The 27,647-nt window shown below is 44.9% G+C and overlaps 1 protein-coding gene across 2 annotated transcripts; it reads left to right on the top strand.

Moving 5' to 3' along the window:
- Positions 1 to 621: 621 nt before the first annotated feature.
- LOC113971616 (ATP-binding cassette sub-family A member 9-like) lies at positions 622 to 27,647 on the top strand. 2 transcript variants are annotated; one of them, XM_027691719.1, is made up of 39 exons: positions 622 to 1,170; positions 4,081 to 4,193; positions 5,073 to 5,283; positions 5,485 to 5,643; positions 6,408 to 6,508; positions 7,038 to 7,264; positions 8,156 to 8,294; positions 8,815 to 9,000; positions 9,582 to 9,714; positions 10,326 to 10,497; positions 11,297 to 11,355; positions 12,346 to 12,456; positions 12,944 to 13,119; positions 13,449 to 13,568; positions 13,907 to 14,045; positions 14,577 to 14,667; positions 15,219 to 15,358; positions 15,807 to 15,926; positions 16,460 to 16,619; positions 16,904 to 17,070; positions 17,507 to 17,634; positions 17,839 to 17,976; positions 18,807 to 18,920; positions 19,487 to 19,657; positions 19,812 to 19,925; positions 20,098 to 20,205; positions 20,791 to 20,859; positions 21,429 to 21,520; positions 22,592 to 22,712; positions 23,061 to 23,178; positions 23,444 to 23,535; positions 24,565 to 24,728; positions 25,389 to 25,464; positions 25,970 to 26,064; positions 26,395 to 26,511; positions 26,727 to 26,867; positions 27,040 to 27,119; positions 27,212 to 27,267; positions 27,393 to 27,647. In XM_027691719.1, exons 1-39 carry the CDS (start codon positions 1,056 to 1,058, stop codon positions 27,480 to 27,482), a joined length of 4,923 nt encoding a protein of 1,640 aa, XP_027547520.1. In that variant the 5' UTR covers positions 622 to 1,055; the 3' UTR covers positions 27,483 to 27,647. The 2 variants fall into 2 exon arrangements, with proteins under 2 accessions (XP_027547520.1, XP_027547521.1); XM_027691720.1 differs by lacking the exons at positions 25,970 to 26,064; positions 26,395 to 26,511; positions 26,727 to 26,867; ... (1 more) ...; positions 27,212 to 27,267; positions 27,393 to 27,647 and adding an exon at positions 25,863 to 25,963 and having other exon boundaries at positions 17,839 to 17,978; positions 18,809 to 18,920.

The raw sequence follows: 27,647 nt of genomic DNA, 5'->3' as shown, positions 1-27,647 counted from the left end.
CCATTCCCAGTGCCCAGGATGGGAAACCCCAAGAAACACTTGGAGCAGGTGTTATTTTTATGTTGAAAAGCCTTTTCTGTGGCTGATGTGCAGTCATGCCAGGGCTCCTCAGGGCTGGGTGCTGCCAGCACACTGTGGGCATGGTCAGAAACGTGCTATTTTTTTAGTGAAGTGCATCTCAGAAGGGCTTTTTGCAGTCATGAGGAGCCTTCCCCATTTCCCACTTGTTGCCCAATGGGAAGTGATGCTGGAAAACACTCTCCCAAATGAGCTCATTCCTTGAAAATGAGAAAATCAGCAGCTGCAGCAGAGCCACAGACTTTTGTTAAGCAACAACCAGACAGCTCTTGTTTGGGTCAGCTCTGCAAATTAGATGCACAGTTCTCAAGCTGTTGAAATTCCAGGACAGTCAAATTAATTTAACTGGTTGAGTTATTGTGTGGCCATACACCCTCCCAGCTCATTTGGATTTCCTGGCTTATCTGATTTCCTCACCTCCCTGTTTTGAATGCAGATCCATTGGAAAGATGTTTTGTAAAAGCCCAACACATTCCGTCCCGATTCCAGCTGTGTGGCAGCTGCTGGAAAAGCAATTAAAAGGAGTGGAAACAGGAAAAAAAAAATTTAAAAATTACGAAAAACAGCGAGGAAAGGAGGAACAAGAACTGAAATCCCCTTGGTCCTGGAAGGCAGGATTCACCTCGGCAGAGGAAGGAGCGTTTGCTGAGTCAGGCTTTGAGCAAGATGGGGAGAAGGCAGAGCAGAATTTTCCCTCTGGAGAAGCTGGGGCAGTGAGGAGGTGGTTCTGCCAGCACTCAGGAGCTCCTGTTCACCCCACCTCAGGGTGAACCCCGACTCTCCTGCCTGGTGGAAACGTTGCTGTTGTATCGCACGCGACGCACGAGTCGTGTTAAATCCTGCAGACTCTGGTGTGTAAACATCTCCAGGCTCCGGGCCAGTGGGTTGTAGGGATTGCTCCATGGCTGGGTCATCACTCCAGAAGTTTTGGGAGCGTTCACACCCCTGGGACGGGGCTGTGACGTCTGGAGAGGGGCATGGCCACCGGGCTGGGCTACGGCACTGAGCCCTCGCCGGGGCTGCAAAGGGACCAGGAGCTCGGACACCTCAGAGCTGGGGGGCACCTAGTCCTGATGGAAAACACAACATCAGGTAAGGAGTCTCACACTTCTCTTTTTTTTCTTTCTTTTTTTTTTAAGGGGGAAATTGATTTAGAAATAGAAAAATTCTCCTCGGGGTGTTTTCATGCCGGGCTTTTGTTTGGTGATCAATTTTTTTTCCTGATTATTTAATACAGTGTTACACTGAATGCAGGGGAGCTGCCCCTTCCAGCTCATGTTCTCTGACAAATTTTAAGCTTCGTGACAAAATGTTTAAGAGGCAAAGGAGCAAAAATCATCAGCTTTTCTGGGTGTGTGTGGATTTTGATTCTCACCACGGATGTACTTTGGCTGCAGGTGAAGAGCTGCAGATTGATCACTGGGTCTCCCCAGATGATAATCGCTCCCTCCACTCTCCTCCTCCTGCTTTGCTGATGCCACTAAAAGCATCTAAAAAATTAAAAAACCCAAGTTTCACTTCTCTGTAAGAGTTAAAGTGTTGAACTTTGACAAAGGGCAGGTTTGGAGCTCTTATTTTCAAGTTGAGAGTAGGGAAATAACCCGTTTCAAAGTTTGTGTGTTGAAGAGTGGAGTCGGTGCAAATCTGTCCTGCGTTTATCAGGGGGACCAGATGCAAACAAAAAGCTGCAATAACTGGTAAACAGAAGGGTACAGAAAGAGCACATTCACCTCTGCACTCCCCACGTGCAGGGATTAATCCTTGGCTCCCGGAAAACCTGTGGCTCCTCTGGGAAGTGGGAGATGCAGCGTTCACTCCTCCATAGGCAGCATGGAGAGGCTCCTGACAGTGCTCCCGAAGATTTTAGGAGTCAGAATCACCAACTCACAGAATATTTTGAGTTGGAAGGGACCTCAAAAGGACATATAGTGCAACCCCCCTGCAATGAGCAGGGACACCTTCAGCTAGATCACAACAAATTGATTTTTTATGAGAGGGAAAGAAGTCTGAGGAGGTGCCAAATAGAAATTCCCTGAGACAGTAAATAAAGGAAGGGGTTATATGGGATGTGCCTTTCTGGGACAACCTGTAGGAGGGCAGAACTACACACACAAGATCCTGTAGAAGTTACTGCAACACCTGAGCAGTTTGTTCCTGGAGAGCAAGAAGTTTGGGTGTATTTAATGAGCCCTTGGGAGGCAAACACTTCCAGAGACATCCAGTTTTCCAGGGGATGCTCTGAACTGGCTTAAAGCTTCTCAAACACTGCTGCCTCCAGAGAAAATTCTGATGGGTTTATTTTGTCTTCTGAGCGTGAAGTTTTGTACCTCAGGTCTTGCAGAGGGTTCTCTCTTGCTTTACCTTTTTGATCATTATCTAATGGCTTAATTAGGTATCTAATTAAAAATTAATAATATCTAGTATTTATTAGGTATCTAACCAAAAGTTAAATTCCTCCTGATTATGTTCATACAGCTTTTCTGGGCAGCATCACTTGTTTGAATTCCTAGCTTCATGTTTGGCTTCCAGTGGTATTTGCATCTTGCTCCACAGGAAAAAAATAAATTAAAACTGGTGGAAACTTAGTTGGAATTTTCTGAAAAGTTTTAGATTAGCTCCATCAGTTTTTAAATGAAGTGTTTGTCATGCTTGTAGAGATTCAGTGCAGTTTTTACAAGACCATCATGTTTTCCATGAGCCTTTTTTTACTGCCCAGACATCCTGATTTCAGTTCACAATGCCTGAAATCCAGACCTGGGCAAAAAAAAGGAACATTTCCTAGAAATCCCTTCCTATTTGCCTTTAAGCTTCACTGCTGGCTGGGATGGGGAAGCACAGGAGAAAGGAGAGCACCAGGAGATAAACCCTGTGATAACAGCCAGAGGGTAAACAGGGATTCTGGATCCATCACCCTCGGAGTAGGCAAATACGTAATTATTCCAAAAACAAGCAGGGAAGGGAACAAAGCAGTAGAAGCATTTATTAACTCCAGCTGCCCAACCTGTGAAGTCAGGAAGTGATGTCCAAGGGGAATAGAGCACTGTGCATTTGAGGTTGCTTTGATTTGGGGTTTCAGGCCATTTGAGAGGATTAAAATACAAAAACATGCTGGGAGGTTCCCTGCCCTGCTCTCCTCCTGGGGAGGGGGCGAAACCTGTCACTCTGAACTCGCTGCTGTTCTTGCGCAGGGAATTAAACTTGGAGCTGAAATAAATATCCCCCATAAAAGTATCCCCCAATAAAATTCCCTGCTCGGTATTTAGGAGGATATAAAGGAACACATGGAAGGAAGGAGGGGTGGGAGGAAGTTTTTAGGATTATTTTGCTTCTCGCTCTTTTCCTCTGATCCTGCTGGTCATAAATTTAATTAATATCCCCACTCTGAGTCTGTTTTGCCCGTGATGGTGATCAGTCAGTGACCTCTCCCAGCTGTTATCTCAACTCTGGAATCCTTCATTGTTTTTATCCTCTCCTCTGTCCAGCTGCAGAGGGGAGGGAGAGAGTGGCTTTAGTGGGTACCTGGTGTCCAGCCAGGGTCAACCCACTACAGCACCTTTAGCATCTCACCAGGGTTTTTGGTGGCCTCCCCCCCATGGGTGATGTGGAAAGAGGGCATGTGTGCAACAGGGATGATTTTGGGGTTGGTTACAATACCTGGAGCTGGTGAGTGGTGGTTTGCCAAAAAAACACATCTAAGGCAAGGCATAAATATTCTTCCTACAGTGAAATGTAGAAAGTGAACAGTTGTCTCATTCTACAAAGATGAAGAAGGACGAATCTGCACATGGAAGAGGCAGCTGAGCCCAACCCAGCTCTCTGTTCCTTTTCATGATCTTGGGCTATTTCCTTTGAACTTCACCTTGCTTGTCCAAACTGTAAAATGGAGACAAGTTCTCAACCTTTGACATGTTATTGGCTTCCCCCGAAGTGCTGTTTACACAAGTAAATACCTTAACTTCCAGTGATCTGTTTCATTCTGAATTTTATAATTTTCTTTCTCAGCTGGAAAAATGCAGGGGATGCTCAAGAAAGCCTCAAAAATATTTCAGCAAACTCGTGCTCTCCTGTGGAAAAACATTCTTCTGGTGTGGAGGGTGAAGACTCAAAGTTTTCAGGCAAGTGTCGGTTCTCTCAAAGGGAAATTAGGATTTCCACTACAAAGTGTTTTTTTTTTTACATTGCATGGTTTTTATGCAAGGGGATATGAGAAACCTCAGCTGGTAATGAGGTTCCCTGGGAAATGTCAGCAGTTGCCCTTCTTCCTGTGACACTGGAACATCCCAACACAACACGGCCTTGTGACAAAGCTGGATTTGTTGCTTTTGGTTGTTGCTCCCATCCTGCACTGGACAAAGGAACACAATGTCCAATTCATGGTTATGGTGTACAATTACCAGCAGACCTCCTTGGCTCCTGTACTAAGAAAACATGTTTTCCACTTGAAAACGTTCCTCGTGTTTTAAAAAAACCCCACACCTGTGGAAGGGCTTCTCCCTCGTGTGCAGAGCAAAGTCACCCTGTAATGGAGAGAGAAATTCAACTGCAACAGCTCCAGCTACGACTGCTGCATTGAAGAGGAGAGACACTGCTGCCCCGAAAGTGGAAAGGATCTTTCCTTCTTCCCTTCTGGACTTTTATTGGAGGGAGAGGAGATTTGATCCAACGTAAATATTGCTTTATCATAGGAGAGATAGCTAGGATTATGTATATAATGTATTATAATATTTATTTGTGTAATAATTGTAATATAATTCCCTTCCCCCCATATTGAGTCGTGTGTTTTGTCTGGAAAACCCCTCTCACACTGGGAGGAGTTGTGGGAGGGGGGGCTTGGACTTGAAAATTGGATTTTTGGGGGATCTCAAACCACAACACACCCACAGCCAGAGGAGCTGGATGGTGCAGAGCTGGTTGAGGAGGGGCCTGGAAGAGCCTCCCCACACCACCAACCCCTGGGCTCCAACTCACCTCTGCCTTTCCCTCCTCCCCTCCAGGAATGGGTGACGTTGGCAGTTTTCCTCTTCACGCTCCGGGAGACGGCGGATATCATATGGGACTCCCCGAGGGCAGAATTCCCTTACAAATTCCTGGGGCAACTGGATGATCCACCCTATAATGCTACGGGAGTGATGCTCATGTACACACCTGTAACCAACACCACCAGGAGAATAATGGGCAGAGTGGCTTCGGAGTCAGTGCTGAGGGGTAACGCTGCTCTTAAATCCCTGTTCCACGTCTGAACTGGCCCCTGGGGGTGGAGAAAAACCTCTGGCCAGCGTGATTTTTGAGGGTACAAATTGTAGTGATGCCCCATTTTCATGTCGTTGCCCGGCTAATCAGAGTTTTAGCTGTGATGGGTTTATTTTTATTTTTTTTTTAAATATTATTTATTTATTTTAACGGCAGGTATAACAATAGAAGAGGTGGAAAATGAGGAAAAAATGGAAGCAAAAGGAGTTTTTGAAGATGAAGTTATTGGTGTTGTTTTCAAGGATGACTTCTCCTACAGCCTCAGACTTCAAATCAGCAGAACTGTGTTTCCAAATGATTTCTTTGACCACATCGGTAACGAACCAAATGAAACTGTAGAATCTGATTTTACATTAAAAGCTGCTTAGTTGGGTCTCTGTGCTGCTGTGCCACTCCAAAGGGATGGAGGCTACATGTGCTGAACGACTCCAGAAAGATGTTGATTAAAATCTGAGAGTCTGTTTTCGTGAAAGGAAACAAGTGTCAGAGAAAAAAGCTTTAAGAACAACTAAACCTTATCCACAGTCATAGAATCGTGGAATGGTTTGGGTTGGAAGGGAGCTCAAAAGTTGTCAAATTCCACCCCCTGGTGTGGGCAGGGACACCTTCCACTAGCCCAAGTTGCTCCAAGCCCATCCAATCTGGCCTTGGACACTTCCAGGGATCCAGGGGCAGCCACAGCTTCTCTGGACAACCTGTGCCAGGGCCTCCCCACCCTCACAGGGAAGGATTCCTTCCCAATATCTAACCTAAATTTCCCCTCTTCCAGTTTGAACTCAATCCCCCTTGTCCTGTCCCTCCAGTTCCTGATGAACAGTCCCTCTCTGGATTCCCTGTAGCCCCTTCAGGCATTGGAAGGTGCTGTGGGGTCTCCAAACAACCTTCTCTTCTCCAGCCCCAGCTCTCCCAGCCTGTCCCCACGTTAAAACATAAAAGGCTGAGTAAAACTAAATCTTGATTTCCTGACTCTTAGGTAAAAGACATTTTCAACCCCACACATTATACATAAGTATTTATACACACATACATATGGAAATGTATTAATTAAATTTTTTTTTTTTCATTTCTTTCCCCAACAGAATCCTGCAGGGATTATTCAGAAAGTTACTGCAAAGTTCCTTTGTACTGGTACGGAGGTTTCCTCTCAGTGCAGTCCAGCATTGATGCAGCAGTCATAGAAGTAAGTGACTATGATGGAAAACATGTTTTCTGTTCTTTGCAGAGTTATCTGTAAATAAAAAAAAAAAAACAACCCCAAACAGCAAAAAAACCCACAAGAAATCCTCCCCACCAAACCAGTTCGTTTTCCCACCCCTGAAAGTGTCCAGATTGGACAGGGCTTGGAGCAAACTGGTCTAGTGGAAGGTTGTCCCTGCCCGTGGCATGGGATTGGAATGAGATGAGCTTTAAGGTCCCTTCCAACCCAAACCATTCTGGGATTCCGTGGTCCTGTGATTTTCTGTGATCATTAACTTCTTAAATGGTGTGACTCAAAAGTTCAAAGACTGGCAGATCATTCTCAAGGCTCGAGGCAGGGTTAGTGTTTATTGCAAGGCAGCACAAAAAGATACTAAATATTTGTTATTTGCCACTTATAAACATAACTTTATTGACAAACTAATAGTTTCAATGCTTATAAAAACCTATTTGTACTGACGCTGGCTCTTTCATTGCAAAAACGAAATTTACACCTCATTTCTTTTCTCTAGATGAAAACCAACCATTCTGTCTGGAAAGAAATGAAGTCAATCGCTGGGGTTCATCTGAAATCACCCCTGATTAAACCTGTGTTTAGACTGGATTATGTTCTGTTCATTTTTTGTGCTATATTGTGCTACTCCCCGTTTATGTACTTTTTATCAGTGAAAGTTTTAAGGGAGAAGAAGAAGCTCAAGGTGTTAATGGGAGCAATGGGTTTGCAAGATGTTGCCTTCTGGTGAGTCTGGCAGAATTTCACTGTGTGATTACAGGGGTTACATTATCTAATGTATGCAGGATGTTCTTGGAGCAACCTGCTCTGGTGGGAGGTGTCCCTGCCCACGGAAGGAGGTTGGAATTAGGTGATATTTGAGGTCCCTTCCAACCCAAACCATTCCGTGATTCTGTTTGCTGGAGAACCTCTATTTCCAAGCAAGTTGATCTAAGACAGGTTGTTTGGGTTTTTTTCTTGCTGTTTGTTCTGCTCAGGTCTGCTCTTCTCCCCCCAGAAAAGGGGAAGAGCATTCCTCGTGTGCGTAGCAAGGCTCTTGGGCTTGAGGTGTTGTTTGCCTCCAGAAAATGGGTGGATTCACACAGACAACACTAAAAGTGCAGAAACAACAGATTTTGGAGAAAACTGCCAGTGATGAAGCACAGGAGGGACACAGGGTCTGTCCAAACAGGCTTCCAAATCCAAATATTTCACATCATTAGGAAAAGCTCTCAGATAAGGGCTCCTGGCTGCAGATGCTCTGTCTCTCTTTGCTGGCATTGCTGCATCTGCAGAGATCTGGGGAGGTTCAAGACCTGGACACGAGGAAGAACTTCTTTCCTGTGCAGTGACCCCTGACCAGAACAGGTTGCCCAGAGAGGGAGTGGAGTCTCCCTCCCTGGAGATATTCCAGAGCCATCTGGACACAATCCTGTGCCATGTGCTCTGGGATGACCCTGCCTGAGCAGGGAAATCGCACCAGATGATGCTCTGTGGTCCCTTCCAACCTGATCTTTTGATTCTGTGATATTTACACCTTTCCAGTCTGGAACCTGTAAATATACTTGGAATTGCGAAACTTTTGAATTACAGAGTGTGTCGTTTCAGGGCCAAAAATAACTGTGCCTTCCTTTGTAGGTTATCCTGGAGTTTGCTGTACACTGTGTACATCTCAATATCAGCCAGTCTGCTGGCACTGATCACACTGACAGACGCTTTGAATCATCAGAGCTTTTTACAACTATATTTGTTTTATTTCTTCTATGGCATGGCCTCTGTAAGTCTACTTTTGTCTTCTTAAATGATGCAACTTTTTTTTTTCCGGTTTCCTAATTAAAATATCTGAAAGTCAAACACTGCAGAGTTCTCCAGGGCTGGGCATTATATGAGAAAGTAACAAAAACTTCTCACTATTGGAATTTATTGTTATAATGTTTATAATTTATATCTTTTTATATATATAAACATATTCTATATTTTATATATAAAAATTTACCTGTATTTTAACATAATTTCAAAATATATCACTCCCATTACATTTTGAGCGATTCTGACTTGAAATCACAGTAAAGAGAGGTGCAAACACCAGGCTGGGAGTGATTTGTCTGTCCCTATAAGCCTGCCCTAACTCTCAGAACTCTCTGCTAAATCACAAACTTTGTGATTGCCATGTGCATCTTGTAGCGGACAACTGAAGCTCAGCTGGGTCTCTAATTTTGCTCCTATTTTCACATTTGTTTTTTTTTTAATTGCCAGCAGAAATGCACCCTGCTAACTCCTGGTTTTCTCTGCTGCAGATTCACTTCACTTTCATGATCAGCTCATTGTTAAAGCAGCCAAATATTACCAGTTTTGTGGGATTTGTCCTTCACATCCTCTTTGGGTCAGTGGGCTTTTTGACACTGTTCGACATTTTGCCACCATCTGCAGGATGGATTTTGAATCTCTTCAGTCCTTTTGCCTTCACATCTGGCCTTGCAACGGTAGGTCCAAAAGAAAGCCAGTGCACCACCAGAAGTTCAGCCCACAGCAATCCTCCTGCTGCAGAATTCCACAGCACCATCCACAGTTTGTATGGTCAGAACAACCCAGTCACACCCGTCTGCTCTAAACGCTTGGAGAGTTTGACTCCAAAAAGTCCATCCTAATTTGTAACAAAGATTGTTGGGCAGTCCACTGCATTATGCATTTTACAGCCTCTGTATATGCAATATATTGAAATCTCTGTACATCCCTGCAACAGTGGGATGTGTGTGGTGGGCACAGAGATCTGCAAGAACCCTGAGGTCTGGGAGTGCTGCCTTGGCAAACCCCACGTGCATCACTCTGCTGCTGTATTAACTTCTCCACAACTCTGAATTCAGCTTACTGAAGCATTTCTGATGCTTGTGGTCACAATAAAGCCCTTTGCCTCCTTGGAAACAGCATCGTGATCGTGAGTGGACTTGGGTTTTTCAGTGAAAGTGGTTGTGATGACACAGCAGGAGGTTGCACGTAGTATTTCTGTCTGAAGGAAGTGTCATATCTGACCCTTCCAACTTGTGCTTTTTTTTTTTCCCCTTAGATGGTAAAATTAGAAAAACATGGACCAGGATCTAACCCCAAATTGTACCCTTTGTATAACTTCTACCTCGCACTGAGCCTTGACAGTATCTTGTATTTCCTACTGGCCATCTACTTTGATAAGGTTTTGCCTGGTAAGTGGAAATGGGAGGGGGGAAAAAAAGTGAATTTCCTTGCATTTTTTTCTATAATTCTCTCCCTTTGTAGGGGGAAAGCTACCAAAGGGGTGGTGGGGTGAGAGAAGGCTGTAACCCACGTGGAGCAACAAAAAAAGGTGTCCTGGTAGCGTGGTGGTCAGGCTGTGGAAGGGCATCTTAACAGCCTTGACAGGTTACATCAGGGCATGAAAATGGGATTTACTGCATTTCTCAGGAAATAAAGGGTTGGGAAGAATCCTGTTTTCCCAGAATCTGTGTGTGTGTAGCTGCCTTGTTTGGCCCTGCCTCAAAAACAGGCTTAAACCCTGCAGGGATGCACTGAGATCCTGCTCCCACAGCCCTGAGCACCGGGTTTGGAAGGGTGTTACAGGACTTGACCTGGTACTTTTGGACCCAAGAGGTTGCAAATGGGGTCTTTGCTGTGATTATTCTCCACCTGCATTTACAGATATGAATGAGTGGACAACTTAAATAGCAGAATTTATCAGTTCTTTTACTCTGCTGAGAGTCTGCATCCTGCAGCTGTCGAGGAAGAGACGGCTGGATGGTTTGGGGCTGATATTTCACCTTCTCTGTCCCTGAGTTAGGCAAGTATGGGGTGCCACATCCTCCTGCCTTCTTCCTGAGGCCCTCATACTGGTTCAAGCCCAGCAGTGGGTACGTGGGGGTGAGAGTTGGCAGCGAGAGCAGCCACGACCCCGTTCTCAGCGGTAACGCCGAGCCGATGCCCCCGGGCTTCGACGGGAAGGAAGCAATCAGGTGAGGGCTCCTGTGGGCATGAAAAACACACCTCTACATGCAATATTTGACCCCAGAGAGCACAGTCATGTTGCACTGGTGAATGTTAGGCTGAGTCATGTTATATATAGAGATAAAGGTTAATAGCAAACGTGTGAAAGGTAGGGTTTGTTCAGGGTTTCGTTCTGCTCCGGAGCTGGATTTGAACACTTATTGGACGTGGTGCATCCTCCAAGCCAGGGCCAAACACTCTGCCCTACACTTTCCTCTCTGCAGAGCATCAGCAGTGACTCTGTTCCCCTTCACCATCATCCTGTGCGGGGCTGAGTTGGACTCGATGATCCTTGTGGGTCCCCCAGCATATTCTGTGATTCTGTGATCTTTAAGCACAAAACTGATGGAGTGTGGTGAATAAAATACTTCTTTGAACAACATTCCAGGGCTAGTTGGGCTTTTTGCTGATGCTGCCTGTTGCTTGTTACCAGAAAATAAACATAAATCTACTAAATTAATAGCTAAGTCATCACTTTTAATTAGATAACCACGAGTTATCTCGTTCCCTAGGGCCTCCTGCTTCCTTCACTAAGTGTTCCTCGAGTTTGGCTTGGAAACCTTTTAAACAGCTTTTAGAAAAGTACAGTTGCTAATTCTGCTTTAGAGGTACAAGAAATAGATTCCATAAAGTGATTCCTTCGGAGTGAGCAGGACCAGTTTGGGGAGGAGGTTGGGAAATATTCTTCTCATAGGTTTCAAAGGTTATTTTGAGGAAACATGCCCAAATTGTGATTCCATAGTAATGGCTTGCTTACCTTTCTTTTAGATTAAATAACATTAAAAAGACATATAAGAAGAAGGGCAAGAGCATCGAAGCTTTAAAGGGTAAGAAGAGATTCTGTAATTCTTTTATTCGTTTTTCACTAGATAAGAACTCAAAATGTTTTGAAAGGTACTGGATGTACTGAATTTTGCCTCTGGTACTGTTAAACTACATTGAGCAATGGTTGTTTCTGCTGGGGTAAATTACTGGCAAATTTTTACCAGCTTGTTTGTTATCACCCTTTTCCCTCCAAGAAAATCACTGTTTATTACGTTTTGCAACAGCAAAACTCTCCTTAAAAGCTGTGTGTTTTTTCCACAACTCTAAAAATCCCCTCTCAAACTTCCCTTTCAAAATATAAGTTATTTTGGGAAAACAAAACTTGGGGTTTTTTGGTCCCTGGCTGTGGCCAAATCTGCTGTCTCTGCCTGAGTTAGGCTCTCCAAGCACTTGCCAATGCAAATAATTGACATAGTCATAGCATAGTTGTGGGGTATTTGTTTAATGCCTTTGTTCAACAGGAACTCCAAATGAAAATATAAAAAATTAAAAATATGAAAAATATTAAAAATATCAGTATGGTCCCAAATGTCTATATTGAGTAAAAAAAACCAACAAACCCAACCCAAACAACCCACAGAAAGATGAATTAAGTATTTTTTAAAAAAGAAAATGAGGTAGCAAAGTCTGGCTGCTTTGAAATCACTCTTGAAATCTCCCATGTTGGGAAAGCTGTGGGCTCTTCTCTTCCTATGGACACTCTCTTGAGCCACACTAAAACAAAAGGTTGTGAACCTTGTAGAAAACTGAAGTCAAAATTCTTTAAATATTGAGGTTAATACACTTGTTCCCTCAATTCAATAAAGACTTGGCAGGAGGTGGTTCCTTACCAAGCTAAGCCCCAACTTTTGAAGACCCAACCTGTGCTTTTGGATCTGTGGTTTTGCCTCTTGGCTTCAGAACAAATGTCACTCTGTCACTCGTGGCCACAAGCTACAGGAACAAGTCCACTTCTCACAAACTTCCATCCTCATGTTCTATTTCTACTCCAGGTTTGTCCTTAAACATATATGAAGGCCAGATCACTGCACTGCTTGGCCACAGTGGGTGTGGGAAAACTGCCCTTTTAAATGTGCTCAGTGGATTTTCCAAGCCTTCAGCAGGTAGGATCGTGGACCTGAATGCTCAAAACAAGAAACTGTTTGGTTTTTTTTCAAGTGTAAGGGGAAAATATGCAAAAAAAACCCCTCAATTTTCCCTCATGCTGGGTTGTTTCAGTGCAAATTCCTCCTTCCACGTGAGCTCCAGGGATAATGTACCCTTTATGGATATGCTCACGTGTGTAAGCATGCACAGATGGTTGTTTCTCCATCTGGATGGCCTGATGCTTTCCAAGGAAAACACCTATAGGAAATACGTTTTTATTCTCAAGGGAGAGACCTGGTGCTCTGAAATATTTTTGAGGGGTGTTAAAGCTTTGGACTGCATGGTTATTTTGCTTTTTTAAAAATATTTTTAGTTTCTATTTTATCACTTGAGAAACATCCACAGTGCTGGAATTAATGTCAAAGGTATGAACACAAACCACTCTGTTTTCTCCTTATAACTGGGAAACAAGATGAAATTTGTTTCCTTCACCCCCCTGTGCAGGTTCTGCAACGATATACAACTACAACGTTTCTGAAATACCGGATAGGGAAGGAATTCAGGCAATGGTTGGGGTTTGCCCCCAACTTAACTTGCATTTTGAAGCCTTAACGGTTAAGGAAAACCTCAGAACTTTCGCCCACATCAAAGGGATTGAGCAGAAGGAAGTAGAGCAAGAGGTTGGTATGTGCTTGTCAGCCACTGACTTTTCTTTTATGGCATCTTGGGCGGTTTGGGCTTTATTTATAAAAGATCATCACCAGCATCTGGTTCTGTGGAAATGAGAGCAACCCTAATTTAGGGGTGAAGTGCTTTTTCAGTTCTCTCTTATCCTCATGTTGTGAGCTGGAACTTGGATTTGCAGCATTTCACTCTGAGAAAAGCCACTTAAAGTAGATAAGTTTGAAATCTTGAAGTTGTGCTCTCCTGTGCTGTGTGTAGTCGTTTGTGAATTAAAATGTGACCAAGTGCTTTGGGAATCTGACTCTTGTCTTCGTGTCTTACCAAGGTGCAGAAAGTCCTCGTGATGTTGGACCTCACCGACCTTCAGAACGTTTGTGCTGATGCTCTGAACGGGGCCCAAAAAAGAAAGTTGTCTCTCGGAATTGCAATTTTAGGGAATCCCCAGGTAGGGACCTGATTTATGCACACTCAGTGTGTACTGTTTGAGCTCATAGCTTTGCATTTTGACCTGCCACAGAGACAGGTGTAATTTTCCCCTGGCATTCCAAGGTTACTGACCTCCTCATTCACTTACTGGAAGGATGGAGGGATCTAGTTCAGTGAGAACCACGTTTTTAATTAAAAGAGTGGTGATATTGTAGCAGGAGAAAGAGCAATAAAAATGGCTGACATTTGAGGATGCATTTCATTCTTCGAGTGAGATCATCAAAAGAATGAAATGGGGTGATGTGAACATGGAACTGAGCCATGGGAACATGGTTCTGACCTCGTTGGCCTTTGCAGGTGTTGCTTTTGGACGAGCCAACAGCTGGGCTGGATCCCTGCTCCAGGCACCACGTGTGGAGCCTCCTGAAGGAACGCCGGGCTGGACACGTGACACTCTTCAGCACCCAGTCCATGGAGGAGGCTGATCTTCATGCTGGTGAGCCCAGATTTGCACTTTGTGGGTTTGCAGAAGAGGGTTTTCCACTGTAGAAGCCACATGTGGGTGCCACCATGATGCAATCTGTGCTCATGGGGCATGTTCTGTCTGATGGCAACCACCCAACCCAGGCTGAGCAAAGGCTGAACCTGGACTGATGTGTCCCTCCAAGACCTTGCTCGTGCTCTTCCTCAGGATAAAGCACTTCCATGCTGTCTGGATATGTCGCTGACAGCACCCACAGACTTTAGTGCTGCTGTTTGAATTAATATCTTTCCTATTTCCTTATTATTCCCGTGCTGTGTGTGGGAAATTCTCCACAAGCCCAGAAGAATTCATAATTAAAAGGGTAACTTGATATTTAGGAGAAAGGCAGTGGTTTAAAAAGAAAAAAGACCTTCAGCACTGGCCTGGTTTTACTCCTCTCAATTTATTATTAGCGTGTCTGTTGAGTTCAGAAGGATCAGGGTGAGGTCAGTCTACTGCTCTCTTGTAAATCCCCCTAAATCCTTTGTTTTCGTACCTCCTCAGATCGGAAAGCTTTCCTCTCTAATGGGAGATTACAGAGTGTTGGCTCATCCCTGTACTTGAAGAGAAAATGGGGAATTGGCTACCACTTAAGGTAAATGCTTTTCTTTTGGTCGTCACTCTTTTTGGAATTAAAAAACCAATAACTTCTAGTTCTCATGAGCATTTTCTTGTAGAGTCTGTGTTTCTGCACAGTTTCTATGCAGAGTACTCGGAATCTCAACTATTCATTTTAAAAGACTTCTGAGGGTGCCAAAAATACCCTGCTTTGGACACCAAGCTGCTTTTTTTTGGAACCCACTCCTGAAAGCTCTGAGCAGGTAGCTAAAATGACTTTGCAGCCTCCTTTGCAGCTGAAAGGGGACCAGAGTGATGTGCAGCGGCTTTAATGAGAAGTTGTTTTTCTTTGGATTTTAATTTCTGTGTTCTTGCTTTAGCAGTACTGGTCAGGATCATTATTCCCAACCTCAACTCTTTTTTTGCATGAATGGCAAAACCAGGGGCACTGCAGGCACCTATAAAAATTCCCACTGAAATGCTGCCCAGTTTTGAAGGTTTCCCTGGCTTTGGATTTGAAGCAGATGATGCAAACATTTTTTTTCCCCCTCACTTAACACTATAACAATGGTTCTTTAACACAAACAGGATGCACACAAATGACCTGTGTGACCCAGAGCTTATCTCCTCCCTGGTCAGACAGTACATCCCTGATGCTGTGCTCAAAGGGAAGAAGAGGGATGAGCTGTGTTATATGCTGCCTCTGGAAAACACCGACAGCTTCCCAGGTAAGAAAACCTGTCACTGTGCCAGGGTTTTAAAGGGAAACCAAGTGGTGGGAAAAGCAGAAAGCAAAGTTGCTGTGAAGGGAGTAACTCCATTCCCTAGTCCATACTGTGTGGGAATTGAAAGCTGCATAAACATCAGTCTTGCAGAAAGATTCCAATGCACATGTTAATATTAATAATGCGGATGAACAAAAGAAAATCCACCAACTAATCTCCAAACTAAAATCCACCGAGTCTCCTCTGTTTTCAGGGTGGCCCACGTTAATCAAAAACTCTGAATTTTCCACTGCTTACCTCTAAAGAGCACGATAATTTTGTGATGGTTTTTGAGTTATGGAGATTAATGATGTGGATGCTGAAACACCCAACTTTAATCCTGCCCAGTCTGAGTTTGTGCTCAGCACCAGCCTTGGCCACTGGGCTGAGTCTGGTTGTCCCTGTCGTGCAGATCTGTTCAGCCACCTCGAGAGCAGCCTTTTGCAGGGGGTTGTTAATTATGAGGTTACCAGGACAACCCTGGAAGATGTTTTCCTGAAGCTGGAGGGTGAGGAAGCCGTCGATGGAGAAGGTAAAGCACTGACTCCAATTTGCACGTGTGATATTATTAAGGTCCCACATATACAGATGTTTTAATTGAACACCTAATGAGTTTCTGTTAACTGTAGGTCTAGAGTAGCAGTTGTATCCCACTTTCCTTTAGTGAGGAGTATCTTCTTGGAGAAGTCTGGATGATTCAGTCTTGACTTCCCATAGGCTTTTAAGTACAAGAATTGAAGGCTGATGGTTGATATTGGAAGGGTATTTACCTTTGAAGGGTTTTACTGCCCAGACAAGGAGGTGGGAAGAGCTAAACTGGGCAGAAGGCACTTCACAAGGCCAGTGAAGATACTGGATGTTTTGCCATACAGGTTCAGCCAATCTGAATTCACCAGTGCAATTTATATTCTGGATAAATCATGGCCCCTTTTCGCTGCCCTTGTTTCTTTTCTGACTTAAAAAAGCCAAAGCATTCCTCAGTTCAGAGAAGAAGATCCTTGTTTATTGTGATTAAAACGTGTCCTTCGAAGTCTCTTTGTGGATAATGGCATTTTTAAAACACAGGAGACGGAGACCTGGAGGAGAGGGACCAAAGCCTGCTGGAGTTTCCCAGACAGGGGATCCTGGCAGGGAGTGGGATGGGGCTCTGGAGGCAGCAAGTGTGTGCTGTGATGAGAGTTCGCCTCCTAAAACTCCGGCACGACGGGAAACTCCTCAGGGCCGTGTAAGTACAGGAGCTCCCCCCTGCCCTGCAGCCCCTGTGCTGGCTCAGAGCTTTCCAAGGGATTTAATCATTCCATGGAGTGACTTGTGGAAGGCTTCAGTACTGGTGGGGATGTTTGGAAGCAGAGGATTAGGTGGAAAATGTTTAAAAGCCGGGGTAATAAGGGCAGTCTGAATTTACTGGTAGAGCTCTGAATTGCTTAAGTTTTGAGTTTCCCCACACATCACAATATTAGTTAAGTTGGAGTTCCCCTGGACTCACTCATAGTTTGTTTCTCCACCTAGATTGCTGCTGTTTGGAACATTCATGCTTCCACTGATGATGATTTTAACTCTCATCCAACTGTGGCACAGCTCCAGCAGCTGGGAAATCTCAGCTAGTCCATATTTTCTTCCCACTAAGGAGAAAATTCAAAATAGGTCCTCAAACCTTCTCATCCTCAATGACACAGGTAAAGAAGAACATGTGATGCTGACTCACTTTCTGCACCAACCTGAATCTTATTACAGCTGACAGACCAACCTTGCTTTACTCTGTCTGTACGTTCCTTTCTACATTTGTGCCTTTGGGAGGTGTTTTCTTTTGAGCAAAAGCAAATCCATTCTTAGTGACAATAACTGAGTAGATGATATGTGAAAGAGTAATGAACCAGGCAAACTAAAAAAAAAATGCAATAAATAAGCTAAGAATGGAAACACACGTATTAAACCAGTTTAATTAAAATAGAAAAATATATAGCAAATCATGTTTGCTTAGAATGTCAGTGTTTGGGGTTTTTTTAACATCCTCTGCTTTGCAAGTGGGAACTTGTTTGTATGAAACTGTTCATATTTAAAGAAAAAAACTCTCTCTAATTACTCTAATGTCTGTTCTTGACTTGATTTCAGGATCAGAAATGGAGGATTTCATTGCTGCTTTGAAGGCTCAAGGCATAACCCCAGAAATAACTCTTGAGAAGAACATCACAAGCCTTCCACATCATAATGGAGCTATAAAAGTATCCCTGGAAGGCAAGGTGAGGGATTTTTTTTTTTATTTCTTTCATCCTGTACACCAACAGGATCCCCTGAAAAGTACTTAAACAAGGTGCAGAGAAATAAACACAGCAGAGGAGGGAGGATTTTTTTTTTAACCTGTTAAATAATATTTAATGTTATTCGAGTGCTGCTCACACTTCTCAAGGGCGTGAAGGTGACATCTTTTGCTCTCACATCTTCAGAGCTACCGGTTCACGGTCATGTGTGGTGCAGAACCCATCAACTGCTACCCTTTGCTCGTGAACATCATCAGCAACACCTTCCTGAGGCTCTTCAACTCCACCGCGCGCATCCGCCTCTGGAGCGAGCTCTTCTCCAGGGTGAGTGTCCTGTCCTGCCCTTCCAGGTGAGAATTAATTGGAATGCTGAAGAGATAAGGACTGTGAAGGTTGGAAACCTGGTTGGGTGAGCAAGATCCAAGGGTTGGGGCCAGTGGTCCGACCGCTGCCGGTTCCTGGGGGATTTTAGGGACAGTTTCTTCTGCCGTGTTTGAGAGCTCTGTAGGGTTTCAGTGCCACGGCCTTCCAGTACCTGAAGGGAACCTGCAAGAAAGATGGAGAGAGGCTATTAACAAGAGCCTGGAGAGACAGAGCAAGGGGGAATGGCTTCAAACTGGCAGAGATTAGGTTTAGATTGGATATCAGGATGAAATCCTTCCCTGTGAGGGTGGGGAGGCCCTGGCACAGGTTGCCCAGAGAAGCTGTGGATACCCCACCTCTGGAAGCATCCAAGGCCAGGTTGGACGGGGTTTGGAGAAACCTGGGCTAGTGCAAAGTGTCCCTGCCCCTGGCAGGGGGTCGAATGTGATGAACTCTAAGGTTCCTTCCAACCCAAACCATTCTGTGATGATGAATATGGTCAGAATACAGCAGTGATACTTGCAAACCCCACCTTTCTCCAACATCCATTTTGCAGGAATCAGCATCAAAAAGTTAATCTCTTTTCTCAACAATTTACAGTTATTCGAATACTTTTTGAAAATTCTAAGATGCCAAACACCTTTTTTTTTTTAATTTGCTCTGTTTTCTGTTCTTACCCACAAATTTTTTACCATTAGTGTTCTTGCTCACTTGCATGTTCAACCATCCTACGAGCCAGATTTTCCCTGGATAGCTGTTGATTGTGGGTGACTCTGAATTTCTCTCCACAGACAGAAAGCTCAGATTTAAAGAACCATATCTTTTTCAACTGTCTCAGCTACCTGCTGATTTTGGCTGCTGGTTTGCCTCCTCTCCTTGCAGTGAGCAGCATGGAGGACTACAAGGTAAAGAGCACGAGCTGTAGATGGTTTTACACAAGAAGTGAATGTAAATTCAATATCTCTGGAGACAAGTTACTGGTGGTGATGCCCTGGCACAGGTTGCCCAGAGAAGCTGTGGCTGTCCCTGGATCCCTGGAAGTGTCCAAGGCCAGGTTGGATGGGGTTTGGAGCAGCCTGGGCTAGTGGAAGGTGTCCCTGCCCATGGCAGAGGGTGGAATGAGATGGACTTTAAGGTCCCTTCCAACCCAAACCATTCTATGATTCCATGATTTCTAGGTAGGATGTTAGAAGAAATACAACCACACAAGCACAGTGCTGTACCAAAGTGCATTTCTCTGCATCCCAGGGGAACCAGCTGGGGCTCAGAATAATTTGGATGTTAATAAAGATTTTGAGATCAGAATGATTTAATTTTATTTTTTTCCTTCTTAGGAACGATGTGGTTTTAAACAACGGTAGAATTAGAAATGCAAGTGCTCGGGAAGGAGAGGAAAGGCTCAGCCAGGGAAGGGAGGAGCGGGAATGGTGTTTTAGACTGTTCTAACTCAGCTCCCTGTTCCCACCCACAGCTCCAGGCTCGCTCCCAGCTGCGGCTCTCGGGGCTCTTCCCCTCGGCATACTGGTGTGGGCAGGCCCTGGTGGACGTCCCGTTCTTCTGGACCCTGATGTGCCTCATGTTTGGGATTTTGGTGGCCTTCAGCCGCACCTTCCCCTTGCAGGCCAGCACCACCCTGCTCCTGGTGAGCTCCTTGCGCGCAGGAAAACCGGCAGACGCAAATCCCCCTCCCTCCCTCCACAGCCAGCTTGTGCTTTGATTGTTGGATTCGAAGTGGGCTGCTCCAGGCAGGTTCCCACATGTCCACAGAGCCCTGATGTTGCTCTCTCTCATTCCAGATCGTTTGCATCGTTGGTTATGGGGTATCTCTTGTCCTCCTCATCTATTTAATTGCCGTCAAAGTTCGCAATGGGCGAAGCAACCGTCACGTTCGGTCTTTAGTCTTCATTCTGGTGAGTGAAGAGCATCTTCCCTCTGAAATATTTGGTTTACATGTCTTGCCACTTGAGGCTTCGTTTCAAATATATCAACACGCAGCAGAATAAATCCAAATCAGTGACAAAGAGCCTGGTTTTTAGCAATAATACACTGATGTTGGAAATTCTTTTTCCTGCGTTATTCCAGGTGAATTATGTTCTCTATATAGTCAGTAACTATGATGAACCAGTTTACTACACCTGTTGTTTGATTCCTGTGTTTCCACCTCTGGGCTGGATGATGTTCTCTGCACTGGTAAGTAAAATACATCCCAGTAAATTCCATAATGGTCCTAATGGTGCAAACTGGCAAAGCAAGAGGCACTTTCCAAGTTCCCTGTCTCGAAGTGCCAACTGCCCAAAAGAGAGTGAGGGAAGACAAGAGGAGAGAGAAGAAAAGATCTGGGAAGGGGAGTGAGAGAAGGAGTCAAGATTTGAGTTGTTAATCCTTTGTTTGGTGGGGATATTTTTGGTTTGTTTAGTTACCAAGAGCTGTTACAGTGGCTGTATTTTGGTAGCACGGGAGGGAAAGGAGGTGGAGCGGGAAGACCCAGAGGGAGGAAGTGCAGTTGGCAGGAGGTAAAAGAACTGGGAAGAGAGAACCAAGGATGGGAAAAGTCAATCTAACCTGATCTGATTTGAGGCCCCTCTGAATCACTGTGGCCAAGGAAGCCACAACCCTTTGAGCAGCTTGAAGCAAAACCAAAGTGCAGCTCAAAGCTGCTTTATTCCATCCTGAAGAAAAGCTAAACATCCCTACCTCCCCCACTTGCTCTGACCCTGCACTCAGACACACCGTGCTAAGGAATTTTCCTAATTGACTGACATTCTTTTCTTGTAGCACTTCTCAATTTTAGAAAGTGACAAATTCCTTCAGTCCTGGAAACACATCTACATGGCTGTCTTTGCAGTAAGGAACAGTTGGAAGGTGGTTGCTTTGGAAAGGGTGGCTGTTGTGATGCAGTGGACTTGCACTGGGCTTGTATAACTCTCCTCATAAATAAACCACGGGTTGTGTGGCCAAAGTTTCATGTTGTGGGTTGGCAGGGGAGACACATCCAAGGAATCATGGGCTTGTGCTTCATGTGGCCCCTGGATGCTGCATCATCTGTGCAAAAATTGGGGAGGGAAGGGGGGTATGAAGTGGAGAGATAATATTAATGTCTAAGGGAGAGATAGTATTAATCAAGTAATCAGTTTAATGCTGCTTCTACAAAAGAATGATGTGATCCCCAATCCTGTAGGATCTCTCGGGGTGCAGATTATCTGAGCTAAAGCTGCAGAAGGAATTCAAGGCTTTTGCAAAAGATCTGCATGTCAGATGGAAATGTATGGGAAGCATCAATTTAACTGCTTCCCCTTTTAAACCTTTTAGCTGAAATAAATGAGAGAGGTTCCTGCATCCCCTTATAATTAATATTAATCAAGTGTGTTGTTACCTTGTCTCCACACCAACCTAATTAATTTCTGGTGTTTTAGCCATACCTCCACTGTGTGATTTTTGCTTTCCTCCTGCGCCGTTTGGAGATGAGATATGGAGAAGGACTTACAAGATTTGATCCCGTCTTCAGGTGTGTCCCAGGGGTTCCTTGTGAGCCAGAACCATCCCAGTCTGCAGGGTGGGCTTGGTGCTGCTCCTGGCTCACCCCTGACAGCAGGAGGAGAGGAGGGGGGGAACTTAAAAAAAAACTTTGCACAATGTGGATAAAACTTGTATTTTTAGTTTTAACCATTTTATCTGAAGGGCAGGAAACTAAGGACAAGGGGAAGGATTTTTAATTCCTTTGGGTCATTGCAGTTTACAGCTTAATTTACTGGAGTTTCCCTGAATGTGTCTGGTGGCAAATTCCCACCCAGTGTGCTGCAATAGATCAGTTGAACTACAATGTCCTTGAGAGGATAAAAATTGTGATTTGAGCTTTTTTTTTTTATTATAGCTGAGGCTTCAGAACATTTCACTGCAGCTGGAAAAATTATAGTTACAAATCAAAACACAGCATTTTAATTCCTTTTCAAAGGTGTCAGTATTGTTCCTGGTAGGATGGAGAGTCCCCCTAAAGCTTCATCAGGCTGGTCATGTGCTACCTGCTCTCTGCTTCTCTGTCATCAACAGCAAGAGACTGACCACCTAAGTCATGTGGGAGAAGATCTGTAGAAAATACTGAATTTTTAAGTGCTAACAAATGTGACTGAGCTGGGTTGAGTTGGACCTGATGGTCCTTGTGGGTCCCTTCCAACTCAGAATATTCTGTGATTTCGTGACTCTGGGTTAGATGCCCAAATTCCTTTGACAACCTGCTGTGTGTATTTTAATCCTCCTTGAACAGATCCCTGGTGCGTGTGAAGCAGGAACCAGTCAATAGTTAGTGATGAAGGAAAAGCTAAACTTGGCCTTTATTTTCTCAAGGATGCCAGTGGGGTTTAGTTTCTCCCCCGTACATAAATATTTGAGCAAACACTGTCTGTGGAACAGCCCAACGAGCCTCGTGGATTCCATTCCAGCTCAGGACATTCTATGAACTCCCTGAGCTCAAATAAGTTGTGCCGTGGCTGCGTTGGTGCTGCCCTGGGAACAAACCTGGAAACACCAACCTTTTTGTAAGTGACTCCCAGTGATGCCACCTCTCCTCCTCCACTTGTAGGATCCAGCAGAAGAGAGTGGTCACCCAGCAGAACAGGGACCACCCTGGGGAGGAGCCCCCAGAAGTCCAGGAGGAGAGGGAGAGGGTGCGGAGCACGATGGTCTCCCTGCAGCAGGACCAGGTGAGTCCAACCCTCTTCCTTCTTTCCCTTTTCATTCTCCATCTCCAGGTTGCTTTCTTAGCTGCTTTACCTTCATCTGTGCTTCCTGAGCTCATGCACTCAGATGTCCTGACCTGATCTCACCCTGGCACCAGCAGTAGTTTAGCTGACACTATTATTTTTGTTCCCATTCTGCTTATTCCCCCCCCCTTTTTTTTTCTTTTTAATTTTCCCTATTGCTCTCTTTCCTGGATTTTTAACTGAGAAATCTTCTTCTCTTTTTAGAGAGTCATACTTAATGGTAAAAACAGACCAGCTGTCCCATGGGACAGGAGGAGAGTTTTTATTTCCCTCTCCATCTCTTCACAGGAGTCCGTTGTCATCGTCAACAGTTTGCGCAAGGAATATGAAGTCAGGAAAGCCACTTCCCTCTGCAAGACACAGAACAAACTTGCTGTCAAAAATCTCTCTTTTAGTGTTAAGAAAGGTTCAAGTATTTGGCTGCACTCCCTATAATACAAATGACTAAAATCTAAAGTGAAGGTCACGTTTGGAGAAATATTTTCATCAGGATTTTCTTGTGGGCAACCAGACCCAACATCCCGGGCTCCTCCACTCAAAGTTTTAATTTATGGGGATAAGTTAATGAACAACCCCTTCCCCTACTGTACGTTTGGATATTGCCCAGCACAGATGGAAGAAGGTCTTATAAGCAGTAATTATTATTAACAGTTGTTGCATATTTGTTCTAGGAGAAATATTAGGTCTGTTAGGACCCAATGGAGCTGGAAAAAGCACAACTATCAACATGATTTCTGGAAAAACAACAGTGACTGCTGGGGAGGTAGGTGGTTCCTTTGGAGATGCCCTTGATGCCTTTATAAATTAAGGATATGATAAGGCAAGTCAGCAACACAGCCCTTCAGTCAAGGAATTTATGGATATTTATGTGCAATTTATACACTCTGGATATTTACAGAAGTGAGAAGGAAGTGTTGATTTACTTCAAGCACGTTCTAGTTTTCATCGAAGTCAATGTTATAGATTTAAGGATCTGAGCTACAGAAAATCTTTGGTGGGCATTGGAAACCCATTGTGAAATTTCCCAAGCCCTGCAGGAAATGTCGCCACGTAAATAAAACCCAAAAATAACCCTCTCCATAAACAGCCTTGCAAAACTAGGAAATTGGAAACGAATGTGGACAGTGCTGGGCCAGTAACAATCCATCAATTAATTACGTGCAGAATGATTAATGACATGTGCTGGGGGAGGGGAAATGCCATTGCTGTTACAGATTTGGGACTGAATGTTGGGAACAAAAAAGTACTACCAGGAAAAGGGAGTCTCATCTTGGTGCTATTAGCAAAGTTTCGTGGCAGTGAAAAGGCAGATGGATCAGGATCCCTGGATTCCTGGAGAGTGGTCCCTGTCCATGAAGCTTTCTGGGCAGCCACACGGTGACCACTCACCAGTGTCTGCTGACTGCTCAGCTGGCTACTGTTTGACTTGGCCAGGGCTTGGAGCAACCTGGGCTGGTGCAAGGTGTCCCTGCCCATGGAAGGTGATGGAACGAGATGGGCTTTAAGGTCCCTTCCAACCCAAACCATTCCATGATTCTATAATTAGGAAGAAATCCTTCCCTGTGGTGGTGGGGAGGCCCTGGCACAGGTTGCCCAGAGAAGCTGTGGATGCCCCTGGATCCCTGGAAGTGTCCAAGGCCAGGTTGGAGCAACCTGGGCTAGTGGAAGGTGTCCCTGCCCACAGCAGGGGGTGGGATGGGATGAGCTTTAAGATCCCTTCCAACCCAAACGATTCTGGGATTCTGTGACTCCCACAGCCCCCAGCTGTCTCTCTGTGTGTGTGTTTGTGCAGGTGGTGCTCAGGGACCACGATGCAGCCGCCCTGTCCCCGGGGTGCCTGGGCTGTTGCCCTCAGCAGGACCCTCTCTGGCCAGACCTGACGGTGCTCCAGCACCTGGAGGCATATGCTGCTGTGAGAGGGATGAGGAAAGAAGATGCAGCTCTTGCCATCAGCTGGTATGAAGCCAAGTGATCTCAGCTCTTGGGTCTCCCTCCCTCCAGAGGCAGGGTCCCTCCCAGCCCAAGCCACTCCATGATTCTATAGGGCAGGGAAAGGTTTTTCCTGATAACAAACCTGGATGGTGGTCACAGCACCAAGCCTGCCAGAGCTCAAGGAGCATTTGGATGATACTCTCAGGCACATGGGGTGACTCTTGGAGGTGGTCCTGTGCAGGGCCAGGAGGTGAACTCAATGGTCCTTGTGGGTCCCTTCCAACTCAGCATCTTCTCTGATTAAGAGACAGCCTTCAATGCCTCTTTACCTCAGAAAAATGGGATGTCCTGATAAGATCTGCTACTTTATACTGTTCTCAATCCCTTGCCAATGAAGATTTTAGCCTAAGTTTATCTAGAAAACTTCAGGAAAAAATTGAACTTCCTCCAGTTCATGGCCAGTTATATGAGCAAATCATTTCTCTCATTAGGTGCACTTATTGCCTTGAATTCCTGCAAGAATTCCTTAATTTACCATCCAAGTTAGGAGTAAAATCACCAAGTAACCCAAGGTGATATGTGTAGTCAGCCAAGACAAGCGTGTCTGGTTCCTCAGCTCCCCTCACCACAGTGTTTGCACACTGAGATGCTCATTTTGGCATTTTCCCTTTCCATTGCCCACAGCATAGCCAAGGTCTTGGACCTCCTGAAGCATTTCAAAACCCCAGCCAGGAGGTTATCTGCTGGAGAAGCCAGAAAGGTACGTGTTACCTTTGTCTTTGCTACCTGAGCAAACCCTGCTTGCTCTTCCTTGGACCTTGTGCACAGAAAACCTTCAGCTGAGTGGATTCCTGGCATCATTTATTTTCATCAATAGCCTTGGAATCGAGCCTGGCAGGTTCCTCCCTCCCCATTCCCCCACTCTCCCGCACTGTGTGTTTAATAAGTGCTAACCACAAATTGGATTTACAAGGTAATCACCTCTTCATGCCCCACCACGTGCATCTGCCAGCAAATGGGATGGAAAAGCACTTTCTCATCTTTGGCAGGCTTAGGAGTTTGGGGGAAATCTGATTTTGAGAGATTAAAATGTTAACTGAGAACACCTGATGTGGCTTTTTTTTTTAATCCCTGTTCCTCCTGCGTTTTGGAATCAAGAGCTTCAGCCTTGAAAAGACGCACGAGGATTAAGATATATCAGGACAAACTCACCAGTTTTGCAGGTGAAGTAAAGCAGACCTGACCTCGTGTTGTTCCCATTTCAGCTGTGCTTTGCTCTGAGCATCCTGGGGGATCCGACAGTGATGCTTTGGGATGAGCCATCCGTGGGAATGGACCCGAAGGGGCAGCGCCGCATGTGGTGAGCGTGACAAAAAGGCATAAAATCCTGTTTTCTTCAGAGAAAAATTAAAAATTATAGGCAGCTCTTCCTTTAGTCATTCAGCCCTAGTGTTTGCTTTAGCTTTTCACCAACAGTTTACGCCAAAAGTGTAAAATTTGGGGGGGGTGCTGCCATGACAAACATGACATTGGTATCCATGACATCTTCAAGTGAGATAACTGAACTCTTCTAAATAGTCATCCACTTTCTAGTAACTTTATCATTTCAGCTGCTTTTAGGAAGGGAGATATATAAACCGGATTTTCTTTGGCAATTCCTGGGAGGTAACTGTGATCCCTCTGTCCCCAGGAAGGTGATCCAGAGCTCCATGAAAAGCAAGGAACGAGCAGCCATCCTGAGCACGCAGTGCCCGGAGGCGGTGGCAATGTGTGACCGCGTGGCCATTCTGGTGTCGGGGCACCTACGGTGGGCACTGGGTCACACCCAGCACCAGGATGACACCTGGTTTTCAGTCTGGGGGGGCTTGTTTGGTTTTACTTTCATTTTGTTTTTTTTTTCCTTCCTTATCTAAGGGAAAATACCAGTTTGGATTGTGGCGCGTGTGTAACCAGCGGTTTTTGTGCATTTCTGCTGCCCAACCTGATTATGGAGGGTTGAACAATGTTTTCCCTCCTCTGCAGGTACATCGGTTCCCCTGAGGATCTCAAGAGTAAGTTTGGCACGAGTTACCACCTAGAAATCAAGATGTCAGACCCGGAGAAAAGCGATGCTCTCCACGCTGATATTCTAAACCTGTTTCCCGGCGCAGCTCGGCAAGGAAGGTGAGTGTCCTGTGGGCTGCACACCAGCCTGGATTTGTGCTGGGATTCTCTATTGCTCCCACTGATCTTGCTCAATAATTTACCTGGGAGCACAGTCACCCTACAAGCCCCCCCAAACGTTGATGCTGAGTCACAAAATGATGAATTAATTTTTTTTTCATTGCCTTTTCAGGACTTCCTCCTTGCTCATCTACAAAATACCAATGGCAGATGCACTACCCCTGTCCCGGTCTTTCTCCAAGTTAGAAGCAGGTAAAAGGAAACAATCAACTGAGTAAGGAGATGGCTTTCAAAGTGTTTATATGGATTTGGGCTTTAAGGATATTTTCTCCACCCCTCTGCAGCTAAACAGAATTTCAGGCTTGAGGAGTACAGCTTGTCACTGAACACTTTGCAACAGGTATGTTGATGTGGGAGTTCCAGGTTAGAAACTGCGTGTATAAAAGGAAGAAATAGCCAATGACCAGCACAAAAACAGACAGTCCTTGGCAATAATGGGGTTGTTTCCTCTGTGCCACGTTGCAGGTGTTTGTAGACATCACCAGGGACGCAGAGGAGCATGACCTGGATGCAGCATCCAACGGGGCTGTGGAGCAGAGACTCCTTCAGCCCTGACTCTTGGAGCCACAGTGAAAATATTCAGAGTATTTCATCAGTGTTACTGATCCCTGTGATCAGCTGCGGCCCCAGAACTTGGTTACTCATGCCACAACACAGCCAGCTCTGCAGGTGTTCTGCCTCACAAAGAGAAAAAGAATTATTATTTTAATAAATAAAGCT

The sequence above is a fragment of the Neopelma chrysocephalum genome, unplaced genomic scaffold (assembly GCF_003984885.1).
Source record: "Neopelma chrysocephalum unplaced genomic scaffold, ASM398488v2 Primary Assembly neopelma1_84, whole genome shotgun sequence".
In the NCBI taxonomy this organism is placed as follows: domain Eukaryota; kingdom Metazoa; phylum Chordata; class Aves; order Passeriformes; family Pipridae; genus Neopelma; species Neopelma chrysocephalum.
Note: the sequence above shows the minus strand (reverse complement) of the source record. Positions and strands in the feature narration are given on the sequence as shown.